Here is a 21,948-nt window from a genome sequence, read left to right as displayed (position 1 = left end):
AGGTTCTGAGGAGGAGAACAGAGACATGGTTTATTAGCCTCAAACATGGTGACGGCATGGCTCTTCAGGTTCTGAGGGAGAGAACAGAGACATGGTTTATTAGCCTCAAACATGGTGACGGCATGGCTCTTCAGGTTCTGAGGGAGAGAACAGAGACATGGTTTATTAGCCTCAAACATGGTGACGGCATGGCTCTTCAGGTTCTGAGGAGAGAACAGAGACATGGTTTATTAGCCTCAAACATGGTGACGGCATGGCTCTTCAGGTTCTGAGGAGGAGAACAGAGACATGGTTTATTAGCCTCAAACATGGTGACGGCATGGCTCTTCAGGTTCTGAGGGAGAGAACAGAGACATGGTTTATTAGCCTCAAACATGGTGACCGCATGGCTCTTCAGGTTCTGAGGAGGAGAACAGAGACATGGTTTATTAGCCTCAAACATGGTGACGGCATGGCTCTTCAGGTTCTGAGGGGAGAGAACAGAGACATGGTTTATTAGCCTCAAACATGGTGACGGCATGGCTCTTCAGGTTCTGAGGAGAGAACAGAGACATGGTTTATTAGCCTCAAACATGGTGACGGCATGGCTCTTCAGGTTCTGAGGAGAGAACAGAGACATGGTTTATTAGCCTCAAACTCAACTCTGGACCTTGAAGCCAGTTCCACTGCTGTTTTCATCGTTTCCCTCTAATCAGGGACTGATTTAGACCTGGGACACCAGCTGGGTGATTCCCCTCTAATCAGGGACTGATTTAGACCTGGGACACCAGGTGGGTGATTCCCCTCTGAACAGGGACTGATTTAGACCTGGGACACCAGGTGGGTGATTCCCCTCGAATCAGGGACTGATGGGACACCAGGTGGGTGTCCCAGCACCCCTCCCCAGGCCCCCTGGGAAGAGGTGCTCCATAGAGCAAAGAGGCCCCCTGGGGAGAGGTGCTCCATAGAGCAGAGAGGCCCCCTGGGGAGGGGTGCTCCATAGAGCAGAGAGGCCCCCTGGGGAGGGGTGCTCCATAGAGCAGAGAGGCCCCCTGGGGAGGGGTGCTCCATAGAGCAGAGAGGCCCCCTGGGGAGGGGTGCTCCATAGAGCAGAGAGGCCCCCTGGGGAGGGGTGCTCCATAGAGCAGAGAGGCCCCCTGGGGAGAGGTGCTCCATAGAGCAGAGAGGCCCCCTGGGGAGGGGTGCTCCATAGAGCAGAGAGGCCCCCTGGGGAGGGGTGCTCCATAGAGCAGAGAGGCCCCCTGGGGAGGGGTGCTCCATAGAGCAGAGAGGCCCCCTGGGGAGGGGTGCTCCATAGAGCAGAGAAGCCCCCTGGGGAGGGGTGCTCCATAGAGCAGAGAGACCCCCTGGGGAGGGGTGCAAAATAGGGGCAGAGACCAGAGGCATTGCAGCGGGAGGTGAGTTACAAGTGGATCGGGAATTCAGTGAGGCCTTCGGGAAGAAAGGTTTACATTTTGCGCACTTAAACGTCCGACGCCTACTATGGAAGATCGATGAGATACACCTGTTGGTTTGTTCAAATCAGAGGTGACTAATGTTTAACAGAGACATTGTTGGATTAATCTGTTTGTGACTCAGAAACTGAGCTAGGCAATTACTCTGTTGTCAGGAAGGATCGGAATCAGAACGGTGGAGGGGATATGTGCGTTTGTAAGATCGAACATTGCATACAACGTGAGGTCGGATTTAATCTCTGATCTGGAGATTGTCTGGCTGGATATCTGCCTTCCCAAAACCAAAACCGATTTGTTGGGGGTGTGTTACAAGCCGCCCAATCAGAATGCATTCTGTGAAGGTCTTGAAATTGTGTTGTCAAACTGTAATGATTCTCTGGTGAAGGAAATAATTTTGTTAGGAGACTTCAATACTGATGTCTGCAAAAGAGTCGAGTAATAGTCTATGGAATCAGTGATCATTTTATTACATTTTGCTGAAAGAAGATTTTTAAAGATATATTGAAGTCACACAACTGTTAGAATCAGAGGACTCGCTGGAGAGAATTCCCCATAATAAAAAATAATACAAATCATGAGGAAGGCGGTGAGGGTTAAGGGTCAGAACCGTAGAGAGGTTCCCCATCATGAGGAAGGCGGTGAGGGTTAAGGGTCAGAGGTTAGGGTACGTACCGTAGAGAGGTTCCCCATCATGAGGAAGGTGGTGAGGGTTAAGGGTCAGAGGTTAGGGTACGTACCGTAGAGAGGTTCCCCATCATGAGGAAGGTGGTGAGGGTTAAGGGTCAGAGGTTCCCCATCATGAGGAAGGCGGTGAGGGTTAAAGGTCAGAGGTTAGGGTACGTACCGGAGAGAGGTTCCCCATCATGAGGAAGGCAGTGAGGGTGGAGTCAAACAGGAAGGCGATCCTCTTGGTGGGCGGGGCAGCAGGACCAGGGTTACTCAGGCTGCTCACACTGGCGTTGTCTAACACACAGAGAGAGAAGAACATCCCATAATGCTATGGGTTGGAATGGATTGTTTTGCAAGACAACAACCTTAATACAGCACAGGCTACAGCCGCCCTACGCAGGGGGACACTACGCTGGGGGTTACGACACAAAGGTTACTTTGGGCAGCCTGGGACAGAGCCAGGGCTTGTGGTGTATTCTGGGTGGTAATAGTGGAGAATCTCACCTTGGTCCTCCAGGCTGGTGGTGTCTGTGTCTGTAGCCGAAGATCCAGCCTCCATCACAGGACTCCCCTGTTCCCACGACAGCAGCATCTGTTTGGGATCCACTGTGCTCCTGGGACACGGGGTGGGAAACCCCACACATACATTACACTGGGGCTGTGTGTGTGTGTGTGTCTTATAGTGTGGATGTGATTTATTAACGTGCTTTACATGTACTGTAATCTGGTTTTGTATTGTGTATTGCTTTATTTCCCCGATGGCTTGGAGCTGCTTCCCTTTCACTCAGTCAACTGCAGTACAACATACAATGGGCAAAAGTACTCTCGCGACTTCTGTTGAACGATCTACAATCACACCCGACAAGGCAAATGAAATCCACGCCTCGCTGGAAGCCCCCGCCCTTCCACAGGTGATAACCCAGCTGGTACATAACGTTCTGAGAACCATATGTTCCTTAGAGCTTGGTGAGAACGTGGCATGCAACCTTCCCACAACGTTCTGGGAATGGTGCAGGATACCCAGCTAGCACTTAACGTTCTGAGAACCATATGTTCCTTAGAGCTTGGTGAGAACGTGGCATGCAACCTTCCCGCAACGTTCTGGGAATGGTGCAGGATACCCAGCTAGCACTTAACGTTCTGAGAACCATATGTTCCTTAGAGCTTGGTGAGAACGTGGCATGCAACCTTCCCGCAACGTTCTGGGAATGGTGCAGGATACCCAGCTAGCACTTAACGTTCTGAGAACCATATGTTCCTTAGAGCTTGGTGAGAACGTGGCATGCAACCTTCCCGCAACGTTCTGGGAATGGTGCAGGATACCCAGCTAGCACTTAACGTTCTGAGAACCATATGTTCCTTAGAGCTTGGTGAGAACGTGGCATGCAACCTTCCCGCAACGTTCTGGGAATGGTGCAGGATACCCAGCTAGCACTTAACGTTCTGAGAACCATGCTTCTTAGGTGGGAAGTTCAGTACTCCAGCGTAACGTTTTCTACAGGTTTCCTCATGGTTCTATTTAAAGTCATGTTCTCAGTACATTAAGAAAACGTTCCATAAAAACCACAAGAAATCATTACTAACTTTCAAAGAACATTATAAGAATGTTATTTCAAAACATATACACCGAGTATATAAAACATTAACACCTGCTCTTTCCATGACAGACTGACCAGGTGAATCCAGGTGAAAGCTATGATCCCTTATTGACGTCACCTGTTAAATCCACTTCAATCAGTGTAGATGTGTCACGTCCTGACCAGTAAAAGGAGTCGTTTGTTATTGTAGTTTGGTCAGGGCGTGGCAGGGGGTGTTTGTTTAGGGTGTTTCGTTTTTTTTTTGGTTAATGTTCTATGTTAGTGTATTTCTATGGTCGTTCTAGGTTTTCTATTTCTATGTCTAGTTTATTGGGTTGACCTTCAATTGGAGGCAGCTGTTCCTCCTTGCCTCTAATTGAAGGTCCTATTTAATAGGGGTGTTTTTCAATGGGATTTGTGGGTAGTTGTTTCTCTGTATACTCATTTTGTCCTTACGAGACTGTTTTTTGGTGATCCTAACTGACCTAAAACGGGGAATTTTTACTAGGATTAAATGTCAGGAATTGTGAAAAACTGAGTTTAAATGTAGTAGTGTAGTGATATAGTGATATAATGGTGTAGTGATATAGTCTTATAGTAGTATAGTGATATAGCACACTGCTCAAAAAAATAAAGGGAACACTTAAACAACACAATGTAACTCCAAGTCAATCACACTTCAGTGAAATCAAACTGTCCACTTAGGAAGCAACACTGATTGACAATAAATTTCACATGCTGTTGTGCAAATGGAATAGACAACAGGTGGAAATTATAGGCAATAAGCAAGACACCCCCAATAAAGGAGTGGTTCTGCAGGTGGGGACCACAGACCACTTCTCATTTCCTATGCTTCCTGGCTGATGCTTTGGTCACTTTTGAATGCTGGCGGTGCTTTCACTCTAGTGGTAGTGTCATGACTGTCCTGATCAGGTCAGGGTACAGGAGACAACCACCCTACAGATTATCTCCCAAACCCCCAACAGAGGAGGAGAGATCTAGGGGTCTGAAGATGTGGGGGTTTTATGACACCTCACGCCCATAATAAACCTTAGGCCACAGAGAAATTCCTTTGTCCTAACAATGGAGAACTGGCCTCAGAACATTAAACATGCAATAAAGGGACTTTGGAACAATGGTTTCCGTCAGCCACAATGGTGGTCATGACGAGAGGTGGAATATTAAAATGTATGTAACTTTTGTATTGTTTTTAAAGGTTAAGAGATGACGTTATTATGAAAACATTGTACCTTTAAGAGTTTTCCCAGTATATGCCTGATGTTTATACATTGTACGTTGTGTGGAAAATATCCAAATCAAACAGAATGTCTTGGTAAAGATGAAATGTGAAGTTAGTGTCTAAAATTGGATTTTTAGTCAAATCTAGGCCTTGCCCCTTTACTTGGTCCGCCCAGAGAATTGCCCTAAAGGCGGTTACACCCACTTCTGACCCGAGGGTATAAGACAGGCAAGTGAAGAATTAACATATGAGACTAATTGACCCCAACCTGCAGCGAAGGTCTAACAAAGTCGACGAACCCCAAAACGAAACACAAGGTTGAAGACAAAGAAATCTTTTTCTACACGAGCTACGGACGAGTAGCTGTGTCTAAGCGGGTGAATTCAAGCCGAACCACCCAGTCTCCACTCTCCATCAAATCGTGGTATCTTCACCGTTCGAGTCCGACGCTGTGAGCTCTGAGCTACAGAGCTGTCTGTCCTCAGAAGACCGCGAGGGATCAGACCACTAAGCCAAGAAGGACACTGACATCGTGAGGACAACCAGAGAGTTGCGCCAGAGAAGTGCGTCATTGAGAAGCCTAAACGACCCACGCGGAGCTTCCCACCTGAGACCTCCAACACGTAATTACATCATTATATTCTGACCCATAAGAGCGGCAGTTCGGGGCAAGGCTAGGTTTTAAATAAGCATAGCTGACAAATGAACCCAAATGTATATTTCTCTCGTATACTTCCTTTGTTTCTCTCTCTTTTAAATCCCCATTTTGGGTAACACGCGCCATAGTGTGTTGGCCCGTTATACTAAGTCCTAATCAATAGCTAGACTGTGTTTTGTGTATGTGTATTTTTATCATCATTTTAGTTTGCTAGTAAATAAATAATCAACTAAGATTGGTGTGGTAAATTCATTGGTGAAGCCCGGGTCCGTGTAGATTCCCGGATTATGCGACGTTCAGAATGAGACTGTAGAGGAAATTGATTAATTTAGCGACTGTTGTAAAATCGATATTCTGATATCCTTTGAGTTAATTTGGGAAATAGAAACTCAATCAAAACAATGTTCCCATGGTGCCCCAGGTTAATGAGTTAATAATTGCTTAATTCATTGCTTAATTCATTTAATCACGCAATTATAAACCGTTAATCATTCGATGAGCAACAGTCGTCACATTAACTAATACAACGTCACGACAGTAGCATGAGACGGAGTCTACAACCCACACAAGTGGCTCAGGTAGTGCAGCTCATCCAGGATGGCACATCAATGCGAGCTGTGGCAAGAAGGTTTGCTGTGTCTGTCAGCGTAGTGTCCAGAGCATGGAGGCGCTACCAGGAGACAGGCCAGTACATCAGGAGACGTGGAGGAGGCTGTAGGAGGGCAACAACCCAGCAGCAGGACCGCTACTTCCGCCTTTGTGCAAGGAGGAGCGGGAGGAGCACTGCCAGAGCCCTGCAAAATGACCTCCAGCAGGCCACAAATGTGCATGTGTCTGCTCAAACGGTCAGAAACAGACTCCATGAGGGCCCGACGTCCACAGGTGGGGGTTGTGCTTACAGCCCAACACCGTGCAGGACGTTTGGCATTTGCCAGAGAACACCAAGATTGGCAAATTCGCCACTGGCGCCCTGTGCTCTTCACAGATGAAAGCAGGTTCACACTGAGCACGTGACAGAGTCTGGAGACGCCGTGGAGAACGTTCTGCTGCCTGCAACATCCTCCAGCATGACCGGTTTGGCGGTGGGTCAGTCATGGTGTGGGGTGGCATTTCTTTGGGGGGCCGCACAGCCCTCCATGTGCTCGGCAGAGGTAGCCTGACTGCCATTAGGAACGGAGATGAGATCCTCAGACCCCTTGTGAGACCATATGCTGGTGCGGTTGGCCCTGGGTTCCTCCTAATGCAAGACAATGCTAGACCTCATGTGGCTGGAGTGTGTCAGCAGTTCCTGCAAGAGGAAGGCGTTGATGCTATGGACTGGCCCGCCCGTTCCCCAGACCTGAATCCAATTGAGCACATCTGGGACATCATGTCTCGCTCCATCCACCAACGCCACGTTGCACCACAGACTGTCCAGGAGTTGGCGGATGCTTTAGTCCAGGTCTGGGAGGAGATCCCTCAGGAGACCATCCGCCACCTCATCAGGAGCATGCCCAGGCATTGTAGGGAGGTCATACAGGCACGTGGAGGCCACACACACTACTGAGCCTCATTTTGACTTGTTTTAAGGACATTACATCAAAGTTGGATCAGCCTGTAGTGTGGTTTTCCACTTTAATTTTGAGTGTGACTCCAAATCCAGACCTTCATGGGTTGATAAATTGGATTTCCATTGATTATTTTTGTGTGATTTTGTTGTCAGCACATTCAACTATGTAAAGAAAAAAGTATTTAATAAGATTATTTCATTCATTCAGATCTAGGATGTGTTGTTTAAGTGTTCCCTTTTTTTTTTGAGCAGTGTAGTATAGTGATATAGTAGTGTAGAGATATAGTAGTGTAGTGACATAGTCTTATAGTAGTGTAGTGATATATAGTAGTGTAGGGATATAGTAGTATAGTGATATAGTAGTATAGTGATATATAGTAGTATAGTGATATAGTCTTATAGTAGTGTAGTGATATAGTAGTATAGTGATATAGTAGTATAGTGATATAGTAGTATAGTGATATATAGTAGTATAGTGATATATAGTAGTATAGTGATATATAGTAGTATAGTGATATATAGTAGTGTAGTGATATAGTAGTGTAGTGATATAGTAGTATAGTGATATAGTAGTATAGTGATATAGTAGTATAGTGATATATAGTAGTATAGTGATATATAGTAGTGTAGTGATATAGTAGTATAGTAATATATAGTAGTGTAGTGATATAGTAGTATAGTGATATAGTAGTGTAGTGATATAGTAGTATAGTGAAATATAGTAGTATAGTGATATATAGTAGTGTAGTGATATAGTAGTGTAGTGATATAGTAGTGTAGTGATATAGTAGTGTAGTGATATAGTAGTATAGTGATATATAGTAGTGTAGTAGTGTAGTGATATAGTAGTGGTATAGTAGTATAGTGGTATAGTAGTATAGTGATATATAGTAGTGTAGTGATATATAGTAGTATAGTGATATATAGTAGTGTAGTGATATAGTAGTGTAGTGATATAGTAGTGTAGTGATATAGTGGTATAGTAGTATAGTAGTGTAGTGATATATAGTAGTATAGTGATATATAGTAGTGTAGTGATATAGTGGTATAGTAGGATAGTAGTGTAGTGATATATAGTAGTATAGTGATATATAGTAGTGTAGTGATATAGTGATATAGTGGTATAGTAGTGTAGTAATATATAGTAATGTAGTGATATAGTAGTATAGTGATATATAGTAGTGTAGTAGTGTAGTGATATAGTAGTGGTATAGTAGTATAGTGGTATAGTAGTATAGTGATATAGTAGTGTAGTGATATATAGTAGTATAGTGATATATAGTAGTGTAGTAGTGTAGTGATATAGTAGTGGTATAGTAGTATAGTGATATATAGTAGTGTAGTGATATATAGTAGTGTAGTGATATATAGTAGTATAGTGATATATAGTAGTGTAGTAGTGTAGTGATATAGTAGTGGTATAGTAGTATAGTGATATATAGTAGTGTAGTGCTATATAGTAGTGTAGTGATATATAGTAGTATAGTGATATATAGTAGTGTAGTGATATAGTAGTATAGTGATATAGTGATATAGTGGTATAGTAGTGTAGTGATATATAGTAGTATAGTGATATATAGTAGTGTAGTGATATAGTAGTGTAGTGATATAGTGGTATAGTAGTGTAGTGATATATAGTAGTGTAGTGATATATAGTAGTGTAGTGATATAGTAGTATAGTGATATAGTGATATAGTGGTATAGTAGTGTAGTGATATAGTAGTGTAGTGATATAGTCTTATAGTAGTGTAGTGATATAGTAGTATAGTGGTGTAGTGATATATTAGTGTAGTGATATAGTGATATTGTGTTGTATTAGTATAGTGATATTGCAGTATAGTGATATAGTGATATTGTAGTATAGTGGGACAGTGATATAGTTGTAAAGTGGTATAGTGATATAGTAGTATAGTGATATAGTGTTATAGTAGTATAGTAGTATATTGTTATAGTAGTATAGTGATATGGTGTTATAGTAGTATAGTGGCATAGTACTATAGTGTTATAGTAGTATAGTGGTATATTGGTATAGTGATATAGTGTTATAGTAGTATAGTAGTATATTGGTATAGTAGTATAGTGGTATAGTACTATAGTGTTATAGTATTATAGGGGTATATTGGTATAGTGATATAGTAGTATAGTAGTATAGTGATATAGTTGTATAGTGGTATAGCAGTACCGTGTTATAGTGATATATAGTGTATAGTAGTATAGTTGTATAGTAGTATAGTGGTATAGTATTATAGTGATACAGTAGTATAGTGATATAGTGGTATAGTAGTATAGTGTTATAGTGATATAGTAGTATAGTGTTATAGTGCTATATAGTGATATAGTGGTATAGTAGTATAGTGATATAGTGGTATAGTAGCATGGTGCTATATATTGACATAGTAGTATAGTAGTATAGTGAAATAGTGGTGTAGTAGTATAGTGTTATAGTGCTATATAGTGATATAGTGGTATATTAGTATAGTGTTATAGTGATACAGTAGTATAGTGGTATAGTAGTATAGTGAGATATAGTGATATAGTGGTATAGTAGTATAGTGTTATAGTGGTATAGTAGTATAGTGATATGGTGGTATAGTAGTATAGTGTTATAGTGATACAGTAGTATAGTGATATAGTGGTATAGTAGCATGGTGCTATATATTGATATAGTAATATAGTAGTATAGTGAAATAGTCGTGTAGTAGTATAGTGTTATAGTGGTATAGTAGTATAGTGATATATAGTGATATAGTAGTATAGTGTTATAGTGGTATAGTAGTATAGTGATATATAGCGATATTGCAGTATAGTGATATGTAGCAATATAGTAGTATAGTGATATATAGTGATATAGTAGTATAGTGATATAGTGGTATAGCAGTATAGTGATATAGTGGTCTAGTAGTATAGTGATATAGTGGTATAGTGATATAGTGGTATAGTAGTATGGTGTTATAGTGGTATAGTGATATAATGGTATAGTAGTGTAGTAGTATAGTGATATAGTGGTATAGTAGTATAGTGTTATAGTGGTATAGTAGTATAGTGGTATAGTAGTATAGTGGTATAGTGGTATAGTAGTGTAGCGTTATAGTGGTATAGCAGTATAGTGATATATAGTAGTGTAGTGATATAGTAGTATAGTGATATATAGTAGTATAGTGGTGATATATAGTAGTATAGTGATATATAGTAGTGTAGTGATATTGCAATATAGTAGTATAGTGATATATAGTAGTATAGTTATATAGCGATATAGTAGTATAGTGATATATAGTAATAGTAGTGTAGTGATATAGCGATATAGTAGTATAGTGATATATAGCGATATAGTAGTATAGTGATATATAGTAGTATAGTGGTATAGTGATATAGTAGTATAGTGATATATAGTAGTATAGTGATATAGCGATATAGTAGTATAGTGATATATAGTAGTATAGTGGTATAGTGATATAGTGGTATAGTAGTATAGTGATATATAGTGATATAGTAGTATAGTGTTATAGTGGTATAGTAGTATAGTGATATATAGTAATAGTAGTGTAGTGATATAGCGATATAGTAGTATAGTGATATATAGTAGTATAGTGATATAGCGATATAGTAGTATTGTGATATATAGTAGTATAGTGGTATAGTGATATAGTAGTGTAGTGATATATATTAGTATCGTGATATACAGTAGTGTAGTGATATAGTAGTATAGTTATATATAGTAGTGTCGTGATATAGCAGTATAGCTATATATAGTAGTGTAGTGGTATAGTAGTATAGTGATATATAGTTGTGTAGTGGTATAGTGATATATAGTAGTGTAGTGATATATAGTAGTATAGTAGTATAGCGATATATAGTAGTGTAGTGGTATAGTGATATATAGTGATATAGTGGTATAGTAGTATAGTGATATGCAGTAGTGTAGTAATATAGTGATATAGTGATATATAGTAGTGTAGTAATATAGTGGTATAGTGATATACAGTAGTGTAGTAATATAGTGATATACAGTAGTGTAGTATTATAGTGATATAGTGATATATAGTAGTGTAGTAATATAGTGGTATAGAAATATACAGTAGTGTAGTGATATAGTGATATATAGTAGTGTAGTAATATAGTAGTATTGTGATATACAGTAGTGTAATGATATACAGTAGTGTAGTGATATAGTGGTATAGTGATATACAGTAGTGTAGTGATATAGTGGTATAGTAATATACAGTAGTGTAGTGATATACAGTAGTGTAGTAATATAGTGGTATAGTGATATACAGTAGTGTAGTAATATAGTGGTATAGTGATATACAGTAGTGTAGTAATATAGTGGTATAGTAATATACAGTAGTGTAGTGATATAGTGATATACAGTAGTGTAGTAATATAATGGTATAGTAATATACAGTAATATAGTGGTATAGTGATATACAGTAGTGTAGTAATATAGTGGTATAGTGATATACAGTAGTGTAGTTATATAGTGGTATAGTGATATACAGTAGTGTAGTAATATAATGGTATAGTAATATACAGTAATATAGTGATATAGTGATATATAGTAGTGCAGTGATATATAGTAGTGTAGTGATATATAGTAGTGTAGTGATATAGTAGTATAGTGATATAGTGATATAGTGGTATAGTAGTATAGTGATATAGTAGTATAGTGATATAGTGGTATAGTGATATATAGTAGTGTAGTGATATAGTAGTATAGTGATATATAGTAGTGTAGTGATATAGTATTATAGTGATATATAGTAGTGTAGTGATATATAGTAGTGTAGTGATATATAGTAGTGTAGTGATATATAGTAGTGTAGTGATATATAGTAGTGTAGTAATGTAGTAGTATAGTGATATATAGTAGTGTAGTGATATAGTGATATACGGTCGTGATATAGTGGTATAGTAATATACAGTAATATAGTGGTATAGTGATATACAGTAGTGTAGTGATATAGTGATATAGTGGTATATAGTAGTGTAGTGATATAGTAGTATAGTGATATATAGTAGTGTAGTGATATAGTAGTATAGTGATATATAGTACTGTAGTGATATAGTGGTATATAGTAGTATAGTGATATATAGTAGTGTAGTGATATAGTAGTATAGTGATATATAGTAGTGTAGTGATATATAGTAGTATAGTGATATATAGTAGTGTAGTGTTATATGTAGTGTAGTGGTATAGTATTGTAGTGATATATGTAATGTAGTGGTATAGTGATATAGTGGTATAGTAGTATAGTGATATATAGTAGTATAGTGATGTAGTGGTATTGAAGACCTACTTCAGTCTGTTGACAGAGGGAGCAGTCTTCCATGTGGGGTGGAGCTGCTCTGAGCTGAACGAGCCTCCTTTCTTCAGGGCAAAACCCAGGCGACAATACATAGACACAGCATTCTGAGAGAGGGAGGGGAGGGAGCGTGGGTGAGAGAGAGGGGGAGAGGAAGAGGGGATAGAAAGAAAGATAGACAGAAAGAGGGAGAGAGAGAGAGAACATAACATAGTGCACAGCCAGAAGCAGCCTTTTCCTAATCAATGGTATGCCAAGAGGGTCAAACAGAACATTGTCAGACAAGTTAGAATCCATGGGCTGCTACTCTGTTCTGCTCCTCCGACTGACCTCTCAATGTGCACTGAAGACAATCTCCTGGTCGGTCAGACCACCTTCACACCAACAAATCATTATCAAGCACTGCAGCAATTTATTGTGAATCACTCTACATCATTATGGTCACACAGAAAAAAATAAAAGCTGTGGAGAAAGTTTCCTGCAGCTAACAACTAAGAGCGAGAGAGAGAGCGAGAGACAGAGCGAGAGAGAGAGCGAGAGACAGAGCGAGAGACAGAGCGAGAGACAGAGCGAGAGACAGAGCGAGAGACAGAGCGAGAGACAGAGCGAGAGACAGAGCGAGAGACAGAGCGAGAGACAGAGCGAGAGACAGAGCGAGAGACAGAGCGAGAGAGAGCGAGAGACAGAGAGATACTGAGGGAGAGAGAGAGCGAGAGAGAGATACTGAGGGAGAGCGATACTGAGGGAGCGAGAGAGATATTGAGGGAGAGAGAGAGGGCGATATTGAGGGAGAGAGAGAGGGAGATATTGAGGGAGAGAGTGAAAATAGCAGCCCTAGGAAATTAGGCCAGACTTAGTGACTCGAGCACTAATTCAACTCCAGACAGTTTGGTGTCTGTCTGTGGCTGTGCCATGGGATGCAGTCAACTGATCTTACAGTGTGTGTGTCTATATGTGTGTGTGTGTGTGTGTGTGTGTGTGTGTGTGTGTGTGTGTGTGTGTGTGTGTGTGTGTGTGTGTGTGTTTAATACCGTTGACCTGCATCCCAGGACTTCCTGAACAAGCTCCTTCCTCGTTTCCCAAGAAAAATGAAGATGGGTCCCGTGGACCAATAATATACAGATTATATGCTGCACTAATGCAAAACATGCACGTGTGAATAGCTGCATGAAACAGACATATCAACTCTCTGGCTTCATTCATACATTAGGACCATCACAACGCTAGCAGCCTCCCGTATTCAGCCGACTCCACGTAAATTCCCCAACAGAAAACATCCCTTACTGACATGACTACTAGAAATTGCATTGCTGACATCATGTGTAGGCTACACACAACCTCTCAAACCATCTCACATTCACCCATCTTTGTGGCACTGGCAGAGGCTCAAAATATAAACTGCAGCAACTCACTGTTCACAAAATGGCTGGTACATTGTGTCCACAAACGTACTCGAGGAAATAGACATTTGCAACATTGTTCCATATGTAACAATAACAAAAGCAAGTACACAGGCTTGTCTTGTCAGAAAGCAGGTTGCTGCTTCTCCACTACTACCCACGGTGCCTCATCTCCACTACTACCCACGGGGCTGTATCTCTACCACTACCCACGGTGCCTCATCTCCACTACTACCCACGGTGCCTCATCTCCACTACTACCCACGGTGCCTCATCTCCACTACTACCCACGGTGCCTCATCTCCACTACTACCCACGGGGCTGTATCTCTACCACTACCCACGGTGCCTCATCTCCACTATTACCCACGGTGCCTCATCGCCACTAGTACCCACGGTGCCTCATCTCCACTACTACCCACGGTGCCTCATCTCCACTACTACCCATGGTGCCTCATCTCCACCACTACCCACGGTGCCTCATCTCCACCACTACCCACGGTGCCTCATCTCCACTACTACCCACGGTGCCTCATCTCCACTACTACCCACGGTGCCTCATCTCCACTACTACCCACGTTGCTGCATCTCCACTACTACCCACGGTGCCTCATCTCCACCACTACCCACGGTGCCTCATCTCCACTACTACCCACGGTGCCTCATCTCCACTACTACCCACGGTGCCTCATCTCCACTACTACCCACGGTGCCCCCTCCACCACCACTATCCACGGTGCCTCATCTCCACCACTACCCACGTTGCTGCATCTCCACCACTACCCACGGGGCCTCATCTCCACTACTACCCACGGTGCCTCATCTCCACTACTACCCACAGTGCCTCATCTCCACTACTACCCACGGGGCTGTATCTCTACCACTACCCACGGTGCCTCATCTCCACTACTACCCACAGTGCCTCATCTCCACTACTACCCACGGTGCCTCATCTCCACTACTACCCATGGTGCCTCATCTCCACCACTACCCACTGTGCCTCATCTCCACCACTACCCACGGTGCCTCATCTCCACTACTACCCACGGTGCTGCATCTCCACTACTACCACAATAATAACCAAAAGGTCAGCAGTGTCTGTGTCGAAATACAACATTGAAAGTAAAAAATGTACCTTTCAAATCATCTGATATCCTCATATAAATTACATATATGATGACTACAAATCAATATCAAATCAATAATCATGTTCAATGAAGAACAGGGACATTATCCTTTTAACTGACTACATAACGGCATATATTGAACCATCAGGTTATTTGTTATTTCGTCAGTAAATGAAATGTAAGGCTGTACTGAGGAATATGGCCTCCCAAATATATAGTGCACTACTTGGCACCCTATTCCCTATATAGTGCACTACTTGGCACCCAATTCCCTATATAGTGCACTACTTGGCACCCTATTCCCTATATAGTGCACTACTTGGCACCCTATTCCTTATATAGTGCACTACTTGGCACCCAATTCCCTATAGTGCACTACATGGCGCCCTAATCCCTATATAGTGCACTACTTGGCACCCAATTCCCTATAGTGCACTACATGGCGCCCTAATCCCTATATAGTGCACTACTTGGCACCCTATTCCCTATATAGTGCACTACATGGCACCCTATTCCCTATATAGTGCACTATGTAAGTGAATATGATGCCATGATGCCATTTGGGATGCAGAGATGGTTGATTTCCCCTTCAGTGTGAGCACAGTTAAAGCTATGTTCCCAGCTAGCAGTATCCAGCAGCACCAGGTGCTGACAGGACCATCCATTAATAAACCCATCAGAACTACAGCAAGGTGCTGACAGGACCATCCATTAATAAACCCATCAGAACTACAGCAAGGTGCTGACAGGACCACCCATTAATAAACCCATCAGAACTACAGCAAGGTGCTGACAGGACCACCCATTAATAAACCCATCAGAACTACAGCAAGGTGCTGACAGGACCACCCATTAATAAACCCATCAGAACTACAGCAAGGTGCTGACAGGACCATCCATTAATAAACCCATCAGAACTACAGCAAGGTGCTGACAGGACCATCCATTAATAAACCCATCAGAACTACAGCAAGGTGCTGACAGGACCACCCATTAATAAACCCATCAGAACTACAGCAAGGTGCTGACAGGACCATCCATTAATAAACCCATCAGAACTACAGCAAGGTGCTGACAGGACCATCCATTAATAAACCCATCAGAACTACAGCAAGGTGCTGACAGGACCATCCATTAATAAACCCATCAGAACTACAGCAAGGTGCTGACAGGACCATCCATTAATAAACCCATCAGAACTACAGCAAGGTGCTGACAGGACCATCCATTAATAAACCCATCAGAACTACAGCAAGGTGCTGACAGGACCATCCATTAATAAACCCATGAGAACTACAGCAAGGTGCTGACAGGACCACCCATTAATAAACCCATCAGAACTACAGCAAGGTGCTGACAGGACCATCCATTAATAAACCCATCAGAACTACAGCAAGGTGCTGACAGGACCACCCATTAATAAACCCATCAGAACTACAGCAAGGTGCTGACAGGACCATCCATTAATAAACCCATCAGAACTACAGCAAGGTGCTGACAGGACCATCCATTAATAAACCCATCAGAACTACAGCAAGGTGCTGACAGGACCACCCATTAATAAACCCATCAGAACTACAGCAAGGTGCTGACAGGACCACCCATTAATAAACCCATCAGAACTACAGCAAGGTGCTGACAGGACCATCCATTAATAAAACCATCAGAACTACAGCAAGGTGCTGACAGGACCATCCATTAATAAACCCATCAGAACTACAGCAAGGTGCTGACAGGACCATCCATTAATAAACCCATCAGAACTACAGCAAGGTGCTGACAGGACCATCCATTAATAAACCCATCAGAACTACAGCAAGGTGCTGACAGGACCACCCATTAATAAACCCATCAGAACTACAGCAAGGTGCTGACAGGACCACCCATTAATAAACCCATCAGAACTACAGCAAGGTGCTGACAGGACCACCCATTAATAAACCCATCAGAACTACAGCAAGGTGCTGACAGGACCACCCATTAATAAACCCATCAGAACTACAGCAAGGTGCTGACAGGACCACCCATTAATAAACCCATCAAAACTACAGCAAGGTGCTGACAGGACCATCCATTAATAAACCCATCAGAACTACAGCAAGGTGCTGACAGGACCATCCATTAATAAACCCATCAGAACTACAGCAAGGTGCTGAACCTATAATTTCTAAGGGGTGTAGAGCCTAACTGCCATACATAAGCAGCGTGTGAGTTTCAAGTTTGGGGAAGATCATTTTCACCATAAAAATGCACCTTTATAATAAAAGCATTACATTCATAAACCGCATTTGCGGTCACATTTGAGAATGGTGTTTTCCAGCTAATGGAAGATTCATGTTTATAGCCTACAACCATGGACACATTGCTGCACTTATAATGTGAAGAAATAGCCTAATAGTTGAGCAACATTTTAAACTAAAAGTTCTGATCGGTTGCATCAGCCACATTGCTTAAAAAAACGTAGTTTTTTTATGTTAGTGGTTGTATTAATTTGGGATCTATCGCATCCTACAACTGTCCCAGAGTATGTTTGGAATATTTATTTATAAGTTAACTTTTGTACTATGGGGGGGTAGTAGATTGACATAGGCTTGTGCTTTTTCTGTTCGTTAGACCTACTCGTCTTGTTGGCTGACGAAAAGTAAATGTGGACAGTTCTTCCAATATGTTCAACATGCAGCTTGGAATTTATTTTTTAGGGTACAATACGGCCACACAAAGGGGAGGCCGCAGTGAAATTGTAGGCATTATCAAGTGCTTGTCAAATTGTGAATGAGAGACTGATGAAGTGTGTACAGCCTGAAACAACAAAGCAGAGCTCATGCCTTTCATGCAACTAGTCGCATCAGGCAGCCTTGGAATGTATTAAACATCAAAACATATAGCCCAACGTTTGTAGAACAACTAAAGTCACATTAATAACTCTACATTAAGCATATAGGAGGACCTGTTTCTTTGTTAACCGCTTAACACAGAATAGCCACATGTGTTCACTCCCTCAAATCATTTGGATACATAAACTTTCTATTTTATTCAGCTTTGTTCAATTCTATTCTTTATACTATTAAATAATTCCATGGAATGCTCAGCAAATCTTGTCTGCTAAATGAACTAGTGTAGCCCACAACCATATGGCCTAGAAAGATCAGGACCTGCTAAATGAACTAGTGTAGCCCACAGCCATATGGCCTAGACAGATCAGGACCTGCTAAATGAACTAGTTTCGCCCCACAGCCACATCAGGACCTGCTAAATTAACTAGTGTAGCCCACAGCCACATCAGGACCTGCTAAATGAACTAGTGTAGCCCACAGCCACATCAGGACCTGCTAAATGAACTAGTGTAGCCCACAGCCACATCAGGACCTGCTAAATGAACTAGTGTAGCCCACAGCCACATCAGGACCTGCTAAATTAACTAGTGTCGCCCACAGCAACATCAGGACCTGCTAAATGAATTAGTGTAGCCCCACAGCCACATCAGGACCTGCTAAATGAACTAGTGTAGTCCACAGCCACATCAGGACCTGCTAAATGAACTAGTGTCGCCCACAGCCACATCAGGACCTGCTAAATGAACTAGTGTAGCCCCACAGCCACATCAGGACCTGCTAAATGAACTAGTGTAGTCCACAGCCACATCAGGACCTGCTAAATGAACTAGTGTCGCCCACAGCCACATCAGGACCTGCTAAATGAACTAGTGTAGCCCACAGCCATATGGCACAGCCACATCAGGACCTGCTAAATGAACTAGTGTCGCCCCACAGCCACATCAGGACCTGCTAAATGAACTAGTGTCGCCCACAGCCACATCAGGACCTGCTAAATGAACTAGTGTCGCCCCACAGCCACATCAGGACCTGCTAAATGAACTAGTGTAGACCACAGCCACATCAGGACCTGCTAAATGAACTAGTGTAGCCCACAGCCACATCAGGACCTGCTAAATGAACTAGTGTAGCCCACAGCCATATGGCACAGCCACATCAGGACCTGCTAAATGAACTAGTGTCGCCCACAGCCACATCAGGACCTGCTAAATGAACTAGTGTCGCCCACAGCCAGATCAGGACCTGCTAAATGAACTAGTGTAGCCCACAGCCACATCAGGACCTGCTAAATGAACTAGTGTAGCCCACAGCCACATCAGGACCTGCTAAATGAACTAGTGTAGCCCACAGCCATATGGCACAGCCACATCAGGACCTGCTAAATGAACTAGTGTCGCCCACAGCCACATCAGGACCTGCTAAATGAACTAGTGTAGCCCACAGCCAGATCAGGACCTGCTAAATGAACTAGTGTAGCCCACAGCCAGATCAGGACCTGCTAAATGAACTAGCGTAGCCCACAGCCATATGGCCTAGACAGATCAGGACCTGCTAAATGAACTAGTGTCGCCCCACAGCCACATCAGGACCTGCTAAATGAACTAGTGTAGTCCACAGCCACATCAGGACCTGCTAAATGAACTAGTGTCGCCCACAGCCACATCAGGACCTGCTAAATGAACTAGTGTAGCCCACAGCCATATGGCACAGCCACATCAGGACATGCTAAATGAACTAGTGTCGCCGCACAGCCACATCAGGACCTGCTAAATGAACTAGTGTCGCCACACAGCCACATCAGGACCTGCTAAATGAACTAGTGTAGCCCACAGCCACATCAGGACCTGCTAAATTAACTAGTGTCGCCCACAGCAACATCAGGACCTGCTAAATGAATTAGTGTAGCCCCACAGCCACATCAGGACCTGCTAAATGAACTAGTGTAGTCCACAGCCACATCAGGACCTGCTAAATGAACTAGTGTCGCCCACAGCCACATCAGGACCTGCTAAATGAACTAGTGTAGCCCCACAGCCACATCAGGACCTGCTAAATGAACTAGTGTAGTCCACAGCCACATCAGGACCTGCTAAATGAACTAGTGTCGCCCACAGCCACATCAGGACCTGCTAAATGAACTAGTGTAGCCCACAGCCATATGGCACAGCCACATCAGGACCTGCTAAATGAACTAGTGTCGCCCCACAGCCACATCAGGACCTGCTAAATGAACTAGTGTCGCCCACAGCCACATCAGGACCTGCTAAATGAACTAGTGTCGCCCCACAGCCACATCAGGACCTGGTAAATGAACTAGTGTAGACCACAGCCACATCAGGACCTGCTAAATGAACTAGTGTAGCCCACAGCCACATCAGGACCTGCTAAATGAACTAGTGTAGCCCACAGCCATATGGCACAGCCACATCAGGACCTGCTAAATGAACTAGTGTCGCCCACAGCCACATCAGGACCTGCTAAATGAACTAGTGTCGCCCACAGCCAGATCAGGACCTGCTAAATGAACTAGTGTAGCCCACAGCCACATCAGGACCTGCTAAATGAACTAGTGTAGCCCACAGCCACATCAGGACCTGCTAAATGAACTAGTGTAGCCCACAGCCATATGGCACAGCCACATCAGGACCTGCTAAATGAACTAGTGTCGCCCACAGCCACATCAGGACCTGCTAAATGAACTAGTGTAGCCCACAGCCATATGGCACAGCCACATCAGGACCTGCTAAATGAACTAGTGTCGCCCCACAGCCACATCAGGACCTGCTAAATGAACTAGTGTCGCCCACAGCCACATCAGGACCTGCTAAATGAACTAGTGTCGCCCCACAGCCACATCAGGACCTGCTAAATGAACTAGTGTCGCCCCACAGCCACATCAGGACCTGCAAAATGAACTAGTGTAGCCCACAGCCATATGGCACAGCCACATCAGGACCTGCTAAATGAACTAGTGTCGCCCACAGCCACATCAGGACCTGCTAAATGAACTAGTGTCGCCCACAGCCAGATCAGGACCTGCTAAATGAACTAGTGTAGCCCACAGCCACATCAGGACCTGCTAAATGAACTAGTGTAGCCCACAGCCACATCAGGACCTGCTAAATGAACTAGTGTAGCCCACAGCCATATGGCACAGCCACATCAGGACCTGCTAAATGAACTAGTGTCGCCCACAGCCACATCAGGACCTGCTAAATGAACTAGTGTAGCCCACAGCCAGATCAGGACCTGCTAAATGAACTAGTGTAGCCCACAGCCAGATCAGGACCTGCTAAATGAACTAGCGTAGCCCACAGCCATATGGCCTAGACAGATCAGGACCTGCTAAATGAACTAGTGTCGCCCCACAGCCACATCAGGACCTGCTAAATGAACTAGTGTAGTCCACAGCCACATCAGGACCTGCTAAATGAACTAGTGTCGCCCACAGCCACATCAGGACCTGCTAAATGAACTAGTGTAGCCCACAGCCATATGGCACAGCCACATCAGGACATGCTAAATGAACTAGTGTCGCCGCACAGCCACATCAGGACCTGCTAAATGAACTAGTGTCGCCACACAGCCACATCAGGACCTGCTAAATGAACTAGTGTCGCCCACAGCCACATCAGGACCTGCTAAATGAACTAGTGTTGCCCCACAGCCACATCAGGACCTGCTAAATGAACTAGTGTAGCCCACAGCCACATCAGGACCTGCTAAATGAACTAGTGTAGCCCACAGCCACATCAGGACCTGCTAAATGAACTAGTGTAGCCCACAGCCATATGGCACAGCCACATCAGGACCTGCTAAATGAACTAGTGTCGCCCACAGCCACATCAGGACCTGCTAAATGAACTAGTGTAGCCCACAGCCAGATCAGGACCTGCTAAATGAACTAGTGTAGCCCCACAGCCAGATCAGGACCTGCTAAATGAACTAGCGTAGCCCACAGCCATATGGCCTAGACAGATCAGGACCTGCTAAATGAACTAGTGTCGCCCCACAGCCACATCAGGACCTGCAAAATTAACTAGTGTAGCCCACAGCCACATCAGGACCTGCTAAATGAACTAGTGTAGCCCACAGCCACATCAGGACCTGCTAAATGAACTAGTGTAGCCCACAGCCACAT

At 43.3% G+C, this 21,948-nt stretch overlaps 1 protein-coding gene across 4 annotated transcripts in view; it reads right to left on the bottom strand.

The window, feature by feature from the left end:
- Positions 1-21,948, bottom strand: part of LOC115190951 (protein FAM91A1) — a 114,820-nt gene that overhangs the window by 38,915 nt on the left and 53,957 nt on the right. For all 4 annotated transcript variants that reach the window (XM_029748993.1, XM_029748995.1, XM_029748994.1 and 1 more), the window contains 3 exons: positions 12,442-12,554; positions 2,628-2,737; positions 2,299-2,417 (listed from right to left, as the gene is read on the bottom strand). In XM_029748993.1, coding sequence (XP_029604853.1) covers positions 2,299-2,417; positions 2,628-2,737; positions 12,442-12,554 — 342 coding nt within the window. The remainder of the gene's footprint in view (positions 1-2,298; positions 2,418-2,627; positions 2,738-12,441; positions 12,555-21,948) is intronic.

This window comes from Salmo trutta, unplaced genomic scaffold (genome assembly GCF_901001165.1).
Source record: "Salmo trutta unplaced genomic scaffold, fSalTru1.1, whole genome shotgun sequence".
Taxonomy (NCBI): Eukaryota; Metazoa; Chordata; class Actinopteri; order Salmoniformes; family Salmonidae; genus Salmo; species Salmo trutta.
This window is presented reverse-complemented; position numbering and strand designations above follow the sequence as displayed.